The sequence below is a fragment of the Octopus bimaculoides genome, chromosome 24, assembly GCF_046866305.1.
Source record: "Octopus bimaculoides isolate indiv1 chromosome 24, ASM4686630v1, whole genome shotgun sequence".
In the NCBI taxonomy this organism is placed as follows: domain Eukaryota; kingdom Metazoa; phylum Mollusca; class Cephalopoda; order Octopoda; family Octopodidae; genus Octopus; species Octopus bimaculoides.
Genome location: NC_142951.1, coordinates 15,360,782 through 15,375,436, shown reverse-complemented (window position 1 = coordinate 15,375,436; position 14,655 = coordinate 15,360,782). Strand labels below are relative to the sequence as shown.

The window sequence follows — 14,655 nt, the reverse complement described above, 5'->3', positions numbered from 1 at the left end:
AGAAAATGGATGTTAAATGTTGATGATGATGATGAACTCATAGGAACTGGCCAAAAACAAATCAAACTCTCAGCCAAGAGGAACCAAATATTCTTGTTTCATATTCCTGGTAGCACTGCTAATAAATAGTGCAAATTTAAAATATAGTTCCATTATCATATCTGATTGTCTTGATTCATTACCACAGCAAATTAGCTGTGTTACATTACTGATATAGATATATATATATATATATATATATATACACACATATATATATATATACACACAAATATATATATATATCAGAAATATTAGTGCCACGTAAAAAGCACCCAGCACACTCTGTAAAGTAGCTGGCGTTAGGGAGGGCATCCAGCTGAAGAAGCCAAGCTAAATCAGACTGGAATCGGGTGCAGCTCTTCTGCTTGCCAGCTCTGATTATACCATCCAACCCATGCCAGCATGGAAAGTGGATGCTAAATGATGATGATGCGTTATGTTCTTTAAACCATAGCCTAAAGAGGCTGTAGATACACAACAATGTGTATCTTTTCATAACCATCGGAGCATGAAGCACTCTTCACAACCGCAGGTTCATGAGGTGGTTGTGATCTGTAAACAGATTTGACTAGGAACCTGAAAGAGAAGGATGAACACACAATGTGCATGTGACACTGGATTTGTAAAACAAGAGAAGAATAAAAATGCAATGCACATGTCAGACAAGTTATATGATGGTCTGCATGCCATATCTAACACTACTATCATGCAACTTTGTGGCAATTTTCTTGTTTCAATAACTAGCTAACCTGGTGGCCATGGCTTCTTAGTGAGTTCTTCTTCCCTTTGATGGGTTTTATTTTTAATCCTCTTCTTTGTTCAGTAAACTGAGTCGGATAAGAAAAGTTGGTTTAATTGCTGAACATTCAACTGTTCAGTCTACAGGGTCACATATCTGTGTTGCTCCCCCTTTAACTCAAGATCAAATTATAATTTTTTCTCAGATTCATTTCATTATTGTTGTTATATACAAACATAATTGAATGAATGCTTTTACAAACATGACAGATGAACAAATTTAATTTAACCCTTTTACAAACAAACCCAATTATTTTGTTAAAATAGAACCGTCTGCCGCTTGTAGAATCCACATCTCCATCATTGTTCAATCTATCAATCAAAATGTCTGTCATTCATTTCTGTTGTAGACTTGACCCAAATGGCATGAAGACCAAGATCAGTGTCAAGTTGAAAGAAATAATGATGTCAAAGGATCTAGAAGAGACAACCTGTAAAGAGGTAAGACCCAGATTTGAAAGTCTATGCACAAATTATGGACTGCTTTGTGTAGGGGGGTGTAAAATGAAGAAAACCTGTGAAATAATTATTCATAGTGGTGGTGTTAGTTTAGCTCAGTGGTCCTCAATTGGGGTCCATATAAAATGTTGGGGTCCACACAAGCAAAACAAATTGGGTACACACTGTTGTATATTAAGGGTCCATGAAAAAATTTTGTTTTTATGTATTTACTGTGAGAAACAGCTAGGTTTCTTACTTGTTTTATATAGTTATATAAAGTGAATGTGTGAAAAACAAAATAAGAATTTTGGAAGAAGTTTCTATAAAACTAGTTTTTAAACATCGAATGACTGTGGGAATCCAGCAGAGTAAAATAGTAATCAAAGGAGTCCATAGATAAAAATGCCCCAAGTCAACCCTGAATGAACAAACACATGATCGAAGGTATTCTAACCACAAAAGAGTCTTGTTCATCTTTTTTTCCTGGACATGATGCAGTCTAGACTACATTAAGCAATGTTTGTTGTTTTTTTTGTTGCTGTTTTTATTTTTTTAGATAAATACAATAGGGTGTAGTTTGAGGGAGATTTTGTTTTTATTTCTTGCAGGTTGTGCCATCATGTAGAAGTTTCTTCATTACCTAATCCAATTGACTTTTGTTGGTGGTGTTGTTTAATCATGTTGGGGCTGGTTGAGCAAATCAATAATCCAAGATGTTCCAGCCAGTGTGTACTTATTTTTAAGAAAGGAAGTTGTGTGTGTGTACATGTGCATGTATGTGCATGTACTTGTTTGTATGTGTCTTTGTATTGATATCCTTTGAAAAGATGTAACTTATCAAATAGAGATCACTAAAACAAATGCAAGATTTAAAAAGTAAGTACTAGGGTCAATTGTGAAGGTGCATGGCTCAGTGGCTAGAGTGTCAGACTCACAATAATGAGGTAGTGAGTTTGATTCTTGGTCCAGGCTGTGTGTGTTCTTGAACAAGACACTTTATTTCACATTGCTCCAGTTCATTCATCTGTAGAAATGAGTTGTAATGTCACTGGTATGAAGGCTGTATCAGCCTTAGCCTTACCCTTGTATAACATTGGTGGTGTGGAGAGGGGAGGCTGGTATGCATGGGTGACTGCTGGTCTTCCATAAAACTGCCTTGCTCAGACTTGTGTCCTGGAGGGGAACTTTCTAGGCACAATCCCATGGTCACTCATGACTGAAGGGGTTCTTTATCCTATGTACATATAATAACGTGGAATGGGGAAGCTGGTATGCATGGGTCACTGTTGGTCTTCCATAAATAACCTTGCCTGGAATTGTTCCTCAGAAGGTACAATTCCATGGTCATTCATGACAGAAGGGGATCCTCACTAGGGTCAATATGACTGACTAAAACTCTTCAAGGTGATGCCCCAGCATGGCCGTAGTCCATAAACTGAAACAAGTGAAAGAGTAAATTTAAAAGCTGATATAGTAAAACCTCTAAGGTATCAATTCACAGACACCTGCCAGCTCTAACATTACCTTTTTTTTTTTTTTGTTCCCACCCCCCATCCTCTTTTGAAGGGAAATGAGATCAACCATGTTTAGACTTCTTTCTCCTTACAACAATTAATCTTATTGACATTTTACAAACTCTCCTTATATACTGTATTTGCCAGTATATAAGATGCACCCCCTACTTTACTTGTATATTTTGTGGAAAACAAAAACTTTTATAAGCGATGAAAGTAGTAACTATACTGAGAAGTAATGTTTATCATCACTTCAATATGGCTGTTCTGTAGGAACTGATGTTAGTACCGTTCTTAACCCTAGGAGGAGCCTCCTCCAACTGGTTATTGATGCAATCTGTACTTGATATATATTGCAACCAGGGGAGTGAACCCATACCTTCTTCTAAGCGCTATGACAGGACCAACAGATTTCTGATTTTGAGCAAATTGTGCTGATCGTCAGTGTTATGTTTCATCATACGCTCAGTATAGCATCTGTAATACAGTTGCATTAGATGCATGTTAGTTTTTTGTTGCATTTAAGAATAAAAATGTGCATCATAAATGCTAGTATATATCTTTTATCTTGTTTCAGTCCTTAGATTGCAGCTATGTTGGGGCACTACCTGTGAAGAATTTTAAAGTCAAGTGGATTACCTCCACACCACACACACTACTTCTTTTTTTTTAAGCCTATTACTTATTCTATCAATCTCTAATGCCGAACTGCTAAGTTATAGGGATGTAAACACACCAATACTGGTTGTCAAGCAGCAGAGGGGGGCAAAGACACACACATACACACACACACAACATGTACGTGTATATATATATATATATATATATATATATATATATATCATCATCATCATTGATTAACATCCATTTTCCATGCTGGCATGGGTTGGACAATTTGACTGAGCTCTGGAGAGCCAGCGGCTGCACCAGGCTCCTATCTGATCTGGCAGAGTTTCTACAGCTGGATGCCCTTCCTAATGTCAACCACTCCGAGAGTGTAGTCTGTGCTTTTTACGTGCCACCAGCACAAGACCCAGTAAGGCGGGCCTGGCAACGGTCACATTTGGATGGTGCTTTTTACATGCCACTGGCACAGGAGCCAGTCAGAGGGTACTGACATCGGTCACAATCGGTTGGTACTTTTTACGTGCCACTGGCACCAGAGCCAGTAGGGCGGACCTGGCATTGCTATCATCATCAACATCATCATCGTTTAACATCTGCACCAGCCTCCAATCTGATCTGGCAGAGTTTCTACAGCTGGATGCCCTTCCTACACACACACACACACACACACACACACACACACACACACACACACATATGACGGACATTTTTCAGTTTCCTTCTACCAAATCCACTCACAAGGCTTTGGTCACCCCGAGGCTATAGTGGAAGACACTTGCCCAAGATGCTACACAGTGGGACTGATTCCAAAACCATGTGATTGAGAAGTAAGCTTCTTCTTACCACACACCCATGCCTACAGGAAATGTTCTTGGCATAGACATTCACTAGTTTCTTCAGATTCCAGTATTTACCCAAACTGATTCATCAATTTGAATATTCAGTAGTTCAAACAACTGAACAACTCATTCATTGAATTATCAGTGACTGACAATTCCAGTTACATCCCATCTTTTATTTTTTACTCATTGACTCATTAGACTGTGGCCATGCTGGGGCACCACCTTGTAAAATTTTTAGTTGAATGAATTAACCTCAGTATTTTTTTTAAAAGCCAGGTACTTATTCTATTGGTCTCTTTTGCCAAACTGCTAAGTTATAGCAATACAAACACACCAACACCAATTGTCAAGCTGTAGTGGGGGACAAACACAGACCCAAAGAAATTGCAGTGAAATCTCTGTTAAAATGAAGAATCCAGAAATAATGATGATTACACTGTATAACATGATTTTTGTCCTTGGGTAGTAATTGTTATTTCCTATTTGCTTACCCCTAGAAAGTAAGAAAAATGGCTAATATTTCCTTCAAACTTTGATTTTGTTACATTTATTCAAACCCCAAAGAATCCCTCTCAATGCATGACTTTGATGTTGGCCCACTATTCCTGCTCATCATCAGAGATGCACATATTGTTAACCACTAAGGGACATGCTCAAGTGGTTAAGATCCAACAACTGACAGGCAGATCTGTGGTATTGAGCAGAATATTTGTTATAACAATATTTCTGCTTCAGCAACTCAATGCTGAATCTGTCTGAAATGTAATGGAAAATAGGTCAGCTTCAAAACATCGATGTCCAGTTCAGAAAAGCAAAGTTTGAAGAGGGTTGTAGTCATTTTCTTTGATTTCTAGATAGAAGCAAATAGGAAATAACATTTACTGACCAAAGACAAAAAAAAATTCAAGAAATTTTTTTTCTTTTACACGGCGTTATTTATTATTAAATAATTAACTTGTTTGTTTTAGCTCCGTAATATGCTGGAAGAGTCATTCAATAGATCATTAAAAGACTACAAAAGTTTTATCGATGCAGAAACAATACGCATACTCCGTCAGATGGATGCCCCAACAGAAATATTCCCATATCTTTACCTTGGCTCTGAGTGGAATGCATCCAACTATGAGGAATTAGAGGAAAATGGGTAAGTTTTAGGGTTTTTTTTTCTTTTCTCAATTTTTTTTATGCAGCTGATTCCTTGTTATTTTAGTGATTTGCCAACACTTATTAATCGTCATCATCATTTAACATCCACTTTTCCATGCTTGCTTCATTTAGATGAAATTGGTTGAGGCAGATTTTCTATAGTTGCCTTTCCTGTCTGTAACCCTTGTTTCCAAGCAAGATATTATTTCCCCATAACCAGACATGTTTCTCTGGGAAGACTGGAAATGAACAGCCCCGTATGTATGAGGGTGATGCTCAATTACAATCATCAAATGACAAGAGACTGGGAGATGTGGCAATTTGCTGTACTTGGTAAGATGGGCCAAGCCAGGTAAAATTGCTGTCTTCCACACATACAGACCTGTCCTGTCAGGTACTGGTGCCACTTAAAAAGCACCCATGCCACTGCTGTATAAACACATTTGTGCACATAAAAAGCACTCTGCACACTCTGTTAGGGGGTTGGCATTAGGAAAGGCATCCAGTCATAGAAACCATGCCTCAACAGACAGTTGGAGTCAGGACAGCTCCCTGCTAACCAGCTCCATGTCAAACCATCCAACCCATGCCAGCAGTAGATGTTAAATGATGATGATGTTGACACATGGGTACACTCACATGGATGCATACATGCAACAGGCTTCTTCTAGTTTCCATCTACCAAATCCACTCACAAGGGTTTTTGTTGGTCCAAGGCTATAATAGAAGACCCTTGCCTGAGATACCACGCAGTGGGACTGAACCCATGCCGACATGCATGGGAAGTAAGCTTCTCAACCACATAGCCATGCCTGTGCTGTTATTTTTTTTATTTAACTTACTGAATCTGGAGGAAAGGAAGTGCTCATGACCTCAGCAAATCCTCCAAGGTCAGTGAACTTAATGTTGTTAATGTTCCGCTTAAATTGTTGCCGGTAAACATCTGCTGAGCTAGAGAGGACAATGTTTGGTAATTATTTCTAGCAGATCGAGCAACCACATAGAAGAGAGCCCTCAGCTTGTGATATATTGGTGTTGTTTCATGATGACAATGACCATCATCATCTTTTTTTTTCCTTTTTTTTTTTCTTTGTACTAAATTAAGTTTCAAAGAACTATTCAATTCAAATTTTCCTGTTTTTATTCAACCTTTCAAAGTTAGAAACCTCCTCTTTGTTAAATCAAAGCATGTTTAGGGTGACAAGCAATCTAATTGTTTAACACCATCACTTGACAAAAATTTATTTTCATTTTTAAAAATATATTTTCGTGTTTGTTTGTCTCTTTTCAGTGTTACAAGTATTCTCAACATCTCTCGAGAAATAGACAATTTCTTCCCTGAGAAATTTATTTATATGAATGTGCGGGAGTTTGATAATGAATTCACAGACCTCATGAAACACTGGAAGCGAACGCATGAATTCATCAGGAAAACAAAGTAAGTTTATTTCTTTGTTAATTTATTTTTTGTCACAACCCTTTCTTCCTTATTATTATTATTATTATTATTATTAAGGCAGCGAGCTGGCAGAATTGTTAGCATGCTTGACGAAATGCTTAGCAGCATTTTGTCTGTCTTTAGGATCTGAGTTCAAATTCCACCAAGGTTGACTTTACCTTTCATCCTTTCAATCTGAATGAAATAAGTACCAGTTGAACACTGGGATGAATTAAATCGATTTACCCTTCCCTAAAATTGCTCGCCTTGTACCAAAATTTGAAACCAATATTTGTTTCAAGGCAGCGAGCTGGCAGAAATTTGAAACTAATATCTCAGTGTGATAAAATAAATTCCACAGTTTGGTTTATATTTAAGTGTAACTCATTGCTTTCTGTATTTGCAGATATGTGTCTGTGTGAGGAATCATTATTATTACATTTACGCTTAAGGCAGTGAACTGGCAGAATCATTAGCACGCTGGACGAAATGCTTAGTGGTATTTCACCTGCTGCTATGTTCTGAGTTCAAATTCCGTCATGGTTGACTTTGCCTTTCATCCTTTTGGGGTCAATAAATTAAGTATCAATGAAATACTGGGTTCAATATGATTGACTAGTCCCCTTCCCCCTAAATTTCAGGCTTGTAGAAAGGATTATTATATACACGTTTTTTTTACTTTTTTCCAGGGAAGACAATGGTAAAGTTCTTGTTCACTGCAAGATGGGCATCAGCCGATCTGCTTCAACTGTAAGTAAAAGTCTTTCAACAAACACCTTTTACTTGTTTCAGTTCATTAGACTGTGGCCTTGCTGGAGCATTGCCTGCAAGAATTTTTAGTCAAATAAATTGACCTCAGTACTTGTTTTTTTTTTGTTTTTTTTTTAAGCCTGGTACTTTTCCTGTCAGACTCTTGCCGAACTGCTAAGTTATGGAAGTGTAAACACACCAACACTGGTTGTCAAGCATTATTGGGGGGGACAAACACAGACACAAAGACACACACACACACATGTATATAATGGGCTTCTTTCAGTTTCCGTCTCCCAGATCCACTCAAGGCTTTGGTCAGTCCAAGGCTATAGTAGAAGACACTTGCCCATGGTGCCATGCAGTGGGACTTGAACCTGGAACCATGTGGTTGGGAAGCAAGCTTCTTACCACACAGTCACACTTACACAACCACTTGTACAATTCTCTTAGCTGGAAAACATTGGCTGAGCTGCTGCAGAAGTTTTTGCAGAGCTGCTCTTGCTGTTCGGAGTAATTGCCTTAAATTCTAGGACATCTTACAGTGTAGATGGTAATATAGAGATGTCATTTATTGAAGTACAAGATATTGTGACAACATATGTTTTTTACTTTCATATTGCTAACCACTCAATTATGAAGTGGGGATTTAAATATTTTAACATCCGTTTTTCCATGTTAGCATGAGTTACATGAATATTTATCAGGGCATCATTTTACAACCTGGTGCCCTTCCTATTCTTAACCATTATCTGCTTTACGGGAAAGAAATCTTTTATTTCACATGTCTTTGGAAATGCAAATGTAAACACATATACATGTGTATATACACATTCATTTATACATGCATATATGGTGCATGCAGCAGGCTTCTTTCAGTTTCTGCCTGCCAAATCCACTCAAAAGATCTTGTTTAACCAGCAGCAGATTAAAGCTGTTTCTCTGAAGAACAGCACAACAGTCTCTGATAAAATTTTAAATTATAATCTTAACTATGCAGCACTTTCTTGTGCAATAACAAAGAAAATTTAACTACAAGAATTTGGTTAACATCTGTGGACATGTGGAGACTAATTCTGATGCCATCATCATCATCATCATTGTTTTTTCATGGGTCACCTGTTTCCAAGCAAGGTAATATTTTCCTGTCATCAGAAGATTGGCAATGAAAGACTTGTATGATGGTGACTCTCATATACAACTATCACACAATGACAAGATGACACGCACACACATGCCCACTCATGCGTGCATGCACACACACACGATGAACTTTTTTCAGTTTCAGACACAAGTCACCAGTTCCGCTCACAAGGCTTTATCGAAGACACTTTGTCAAAGACACTTTGTCAAAGACACTTATCTGACGTGCCATGCAGTGGCACCATGTGATTGAGAAAAACAAGTTTCGTAACTACAGACCCATGCAATTACTCAGAAGAGTCCTTTAATACCTTGCCATATAAGGGTAACACTCTAAGATGTATCTGGCATGAATCAATCCCGCAGAGTTCATTCTTCTGCAGGCAAACATTCATGGTAATGTTTTGAGCTGGTGTTGGTGTCTGGATGATCTTGTCGGTATAAACATAGGGAGACAGCAGCATTGAACATCCGGTGTCGGTGTTCAATCTTGCTGCAGTGACTGTGCTAAACCTATTTTCGTTACTAAGGTGGCAAACTGGACAGAATGCTTCTTGGCACTTTGTCCATCTTTACCTTCCAAGTTCAGGTTCTGCTGAAGTCAACTTTGCCCTTCATCAATGAAATAAGTACCAGTTGAGTACTGTGGGGGTCGATGTAATTGACTTTCCCCTACTCCCTGAAATTGCTGTCCTTGTGCCAAAATCTGAAACTAATATTTTGAGCTGGTAATTAAAGAAACACTTTTTAATTATATCATACTTCTCCTGGGAAGTTGTTCATTGTGAATCAATAACTGCAACTTTGTGTGGAATGGTTCAAGCTATAAACATTTCACTCAGTTCTCCATCAATATTATTATTAGAAATATTGATTTCAAGTTTTGGCACAAAGCCAGCAATTTTTGAGGAAGGGGCAAGTCAATTACATTGACCCCCCCAGTACTCAACTAGTATTTATTTTATCGACCCTGAAAGGATGAAAGGCAAAGCCCAGCATGCTAACAGTTCTGCCAGCTCACTGATTCAGTGTATTTTACAGATGCAGATGTGCTGGTGCTGGTCTCTCCTCTAATGTCAGACACCGACCAGCTGCAGCCTTTTTGCTGTTAGTCTCTCAATTGCATACAAGGTTCCGTTTCTCACAACAGGTCATTGCTTTCAAAATGAAAGAAGATTGCTGTACATTTAAGGAAGCCTTTGATTTTGTGAAAGAAAAGAGAGGAGTTATCAAACCAAACAAGGCTTTTATAACTCAGTTAAAGGAATATCATGGAATTCTCACTGCAAGGTAAGTCAGAGCTTCTGGTTTCTATCTTTCCGGGTTGTGTGACATTTTGCCACAGCCATTCTGGCACTGCTTGTTTGGCATCGCTGGTTCAATGCTGATTTGTTTGACATTAGATGTTTTAATGTTTCTCTCTCCCCTCCTCCTTCCCCTCTCCCCCTCTACCTCCCTCCCTCTTGTGAAAAATACGTTTTGTAGCTTGGCAATTTCATTGGCTTCATGTGAAGACCAGTGGGATCAAAGTTATATTACTTGAGACACAAATAAGGGTCAGTGACGAGAAGAGTATCTTGCTGTGGAATACTGCTTCATTAAGCCTCATCCAACCCATACCAACATGGAAAAAGCAAACATAAAAATGATGATGGTGGCAGCAGCAAAAACACTGTTCAAATTCTCATTATTAAAGTTCATTGAAGCACTACAATTATTGAATAGATTTTGTTTTCCACAAAATAATTATTCATGACAGAAGCAGTATTGGTACCAAAAGGTAATATTCATCATCACTTAAAAACTGTTGCATTAAAATGCGTTAGAACACAAAATATTGTGATTGTTACTATGAGAACCTCTCATATGGGCTTTTGGTAGTCTCACCAGCTGTGATTTATCTCCTGCTAAATAAAAGCACTTCAAGCATGTTCCCTTTGTTGTTAAGTGGCTGAAGTTAGTTCAAGCTCATTGTTATACTTGATGATGTTATTATTACTTAACTGTTATCTGTTTAAAGATGTTGTTACAAGATTGTAAGCTAACCTTTTTTTTTTCTGTGTTTTTTTTCTTTTTCATTTCAGTCAAAAGCGTCATATGTTTAACACCAAGTCTAAAAGTGAAGAAGGTGACACTCGGAATGGTGCTGCCAGCAGCCATTTTGACAATGGTGAGATCCCTTTTGGTCTGTTATTTTATGTTGCTCCAGTTCACTCAGCTAGCAAAAATGAGTAGCTCCTGGAATTCAAAGGGCCAGCCTTGTCATATTCTATGTCATGCTGAATCTCCATGAGAACTACATTAAAGGTACATGTCTGTGGAGTGCTCAGCCACTTGCACATTACTTTCATGAGCAGATTGTTCCACTGATTGGATCTACTGGAACACTCTGTCATCATAACTGACAGAGTGCCAGTATAGTCGTCATCATCATCATCTAATATGGGTTGGATGGTTTGATTCAAAACTGGTAAGCTGGGGAGCTGCATCAGGTTCCGATTATTTTATAATTTCTTGGTTAATAAAAAGGTTTGTAATGAAACTGCATGAAAGTCACAATTTGTCAGTTTAACTCTTCTTTCTATGACAAACTAATAATTTTGACCTTTCCATTTTGCAGACTTAGACTATATGCAACGGAATTTTGATAATTCAGAGTATATGGATGTTCCTGGTTTCTACAGGGATGATTATTTCTTGCCTATACGACCACGACGAGATTCTGATGGTTTTACTTCTGACAGTGTCGATGATAGAAGTGACAACAATGAGAGTGAAGTAGTACGTGTGAGAGCAAACACTTACGACTGTGCAAATCTTCAGATACCTAAGTTTAAAGCAGACAACAGCTGGATAAGTTCACAGCCGTTTTCCATTGGGGAGTCCTCTACAGACCCTGATGATAAAGATCCGACATTAGAGAATGATATTAAGGGCTTAATACAGGCAGACATTAGCAACACACAAACAATTCTGAATCAGAATCTTCCTTTAAATCGCACAAGTGTTAATATCAACGTTTCTGGGTCTCTCAATGTCGAGAGGACTTCCCATTGTGAAAACAATAGCAATTCATCCAGTATGAGAGGGTCTGCTAAAGGTTTGAAGATGATGGCCAGTGACATTAAGGGTGCCCCTCTGCAACAAATAGCAAAAGCAGATACTGCCGACCAATCTTCAGAGGTCCCTGAACCATATGTAAAAGAGTCTATTCCCTGGAATCCAGGGACTGTACGTCAGCAATGGAGGAATTTGGAAGAGCGTATCAAAAGCAATACTAAAACACCAAGTGAAACTGAGCCTGTTGATGAAGACATTCCATTTGCTGCTGATGCCGTGAACTCTTTGCCCACTGCTACTGTTTCATCTCCTCTTACAGCAAGTGAAGCTTGTCAGTCTTCGGAAAGTGATTTTAATTCTTCACAAACAATCTGGATGTCAAGGTTTCCTCTCGTTCTGAAATCTTCCCATACAATTTCAACATTTCCTGTCAACAAGGAAAATGAAGCAGTTACCATGGGAAGAGAGAATGAATTCGACATCAGAGCACTCCATAGAGTTGTCGAACGGCCCCAAAGTGTTTGTGATGATGTTCTTGGGAAAGAATTCTTCAATAGTTTGAGTATCAAAGAAAACCTAACTGCTGATAAAGAAGGTTGCTTTCCTGCGGTGTACAAAATGGAGGATATTGACTTTCCTGTTGGCACTGTCCGTAGAACTACTCAGGAGCTAGAACAGAAACACAGGTACACACTCACCACTCTCTCTCTCTCTCTCTCTTTTGTACTTTTATTATATGTTATCTTCTTCACTTGTTTTCTGTTTGCTGTTCTTTCAAAGATGAATAGCTGAGATGGAGTAAAGTATAACACCATACCAGTAGCCCATAAGTCTTGAGTTGAAATCCAAAGCAAGTGATTCTTTGGGTTTTTCTGAAGGATCTCTCAATCCTATCTTAAGACATGAACACACTAAGCAGCTGCCCAGAGGTCACACATCCTTAAGGACCCTAATGCTAATCTGTTTATGCTATTACTGGGTATATAGAGGGCCTCTGTGCTTTGCTTTGCTTGGAGGCATTTTAATTGTTAAAACAGCTCTGGGGTCTATATCCCTTTTGATACCAACCCGCATGTGGCTGCCCCCAGTTTTATGACACAAACACTCTAATTTTAAAGTTTTTATATTTAAATTAGGACCCCTTGTCTTAATTTTATGTGAGAACCTTTTGTTAGGTTCTAATATAATAGTAATGAATTTGTTCTATACAGTACTCAGGCTGCATTATTAATGTTTCACTAAATCCTTCTAAACTGTTGATTATTTAAGTGATTAATTATAAAGTACATGGATAGTGTATTCTGTTAGACATTGTAATGAAAGAGTTCATTCTCTGTAACTCAGTTCACCTATCTGTTACTTATAGATAATAGATATTCTTGCTAGCTGTATGTGTCAAGGCTACCTTACATGCAGTGTGAGATATGTTTCTTTCCCTTCTTACCTTTCCTGTTGTTGTATTGCTGTTGAAATGCACAGCTTTTGTTTTAATTACTTTCAAAAATGATGAAACAGGCAGTAAAATAATTTTGTCATCACAAGTCTGTAAATATTAACTTGCACGGTTGGTTCTTCTGGGATGAAACCCTAGTTTAGTTAATTCAGTTTTTCATCTTAGAGACTGCTTTAGTGGTTTCTCAAAACCAAGTCTGTTAACTTCCAAAGGAACATTAATTTACTTCAGATTGGCTGTAAGAGTTGATAGTACACTAGATTACTGGCTGAGAGATTGAGGGTTCATATCACAGTACTAGCACCACATTACATTGGCTAAAAAGTCTTTTTTTGCCAGTTCATTGAAGGTTATATGATTTTTTAAATGGACCTGCAATTTCCAGGTATGACCTGAGGAGGAATAGATAAGCTGGGTTGTCTTACCATTGACATATAACACACAGATGAAATTTTTAAAGGTGACTCCACAAACCATCAGCCATCTCACATTCACATTACTTTGTCAAAAGCAATGCTTATTTATTCACATTATTTTGAATTAATCACGTCTTATCTTATAGCTTCAAGATTTCGATGATGTGATTGTATATTTTTAGAATGATATTGTAGGGTAGGTGTGAGAGGCCAGGTTGAATGTCTTGGCCAGATATGGACAGTTTAACCCTTTAGCATTTAAACTGGCCTTATCCAGCCAAAGTATTATGTCTACACTGACCAGATCTGGCTTCTCACACCTATGCTACAATGCTATTCTATATAAGATCACATTGTGGTAATCTTGAAGCTTTGAGATAATGCATGATTAAGTGAAAATAATGTGAATGAATAAGCATTGCGTTTGACAGAACAATCTGAATGATAAAAGGTTAAAGTAAAGGATTAAAGGTTAAAGTAAAGGATTAAAGATTAAAGTAAAGGATTAAAGATTAGAAAACATTTTGGTTTCCTATTTCTCTCTCTCTCATTTTCACTCTCTTTCTCTCTTTCAGATCAAGCTGCCATGATTTAACCACTCTTGGCATGCCTCCTAGTGAAACAAAGATCCAACCAGTTCAGCGATCGTCAAGTCTTGGCTCTGAACGAGACAGGCCGCGACTCGAGAGGACGAAATGGCGAGAGGTATGCACCCCCATTTTGTCACCAAGGAATATGGTCCCTACCTCGTCTGTTGATTTTAAAGAACTGGACCTTGGGGTTCAAATTGAAGGAGGCAGTGTGCGAATGAAAACAATAAGTAAGTGAGCACCACCTGAAGACCACACATTTCAGCAACTTAGATTTGTAGCTTTCAAGGACTTGTTTGCATTCTCTTACATGTATATACATATATATATATGCATATATACATATGTATATATAATAATATAAATAATATATAAACATATGCATATAGCCATAC

General features: G+C 37.9%; 1 protein-coding gene across 4 annotated transcripts in view; it reads left to right on the top strand.

The window, feature by feature from the left end:
* LOC106871258 (uncharacterized) overlaps positions 1-14,655 on the top strand; it is a 187,560-nt gene that overhangs the window by 156,109 nt on the left and 16,796 nt on the right. For all 4 annotated transcript variants that reach the window (XM_052976699.2, XM_089341108.1, XM_052976698.2 and 1 more), the window contains 8 exons: positions 1,191-1,281; positions 5,233-5,408; positions 6,702-6,848; positions 7,538-7,598; positions 9,892-10,031; positions 10,826-10,911; positions 11,362-12,487; positions 14,246-14,490. In XM_052976699.2, the coding sequence (XP_052832659.2) occupies positions 1,191-1,281; positions 5,233-5,408; positions 6,702-6,848; positions 7,538-7,598; positions 9,892-10,031; positions 10,826-10,911; positions 11,362-12,487; positions 14,246-14,490 (2,072 nt within the window). The remainder of the gene's footprint in view (positions 1-1,190; positions 1,282-5,232; positions 5,409-6,701; positions 6,849-7,537; positions 7,599-9,891; positions 10,032-10,825; positions 10,912-11,361; positions 12,488-14,245; positions 14,491-14,655) is intronic.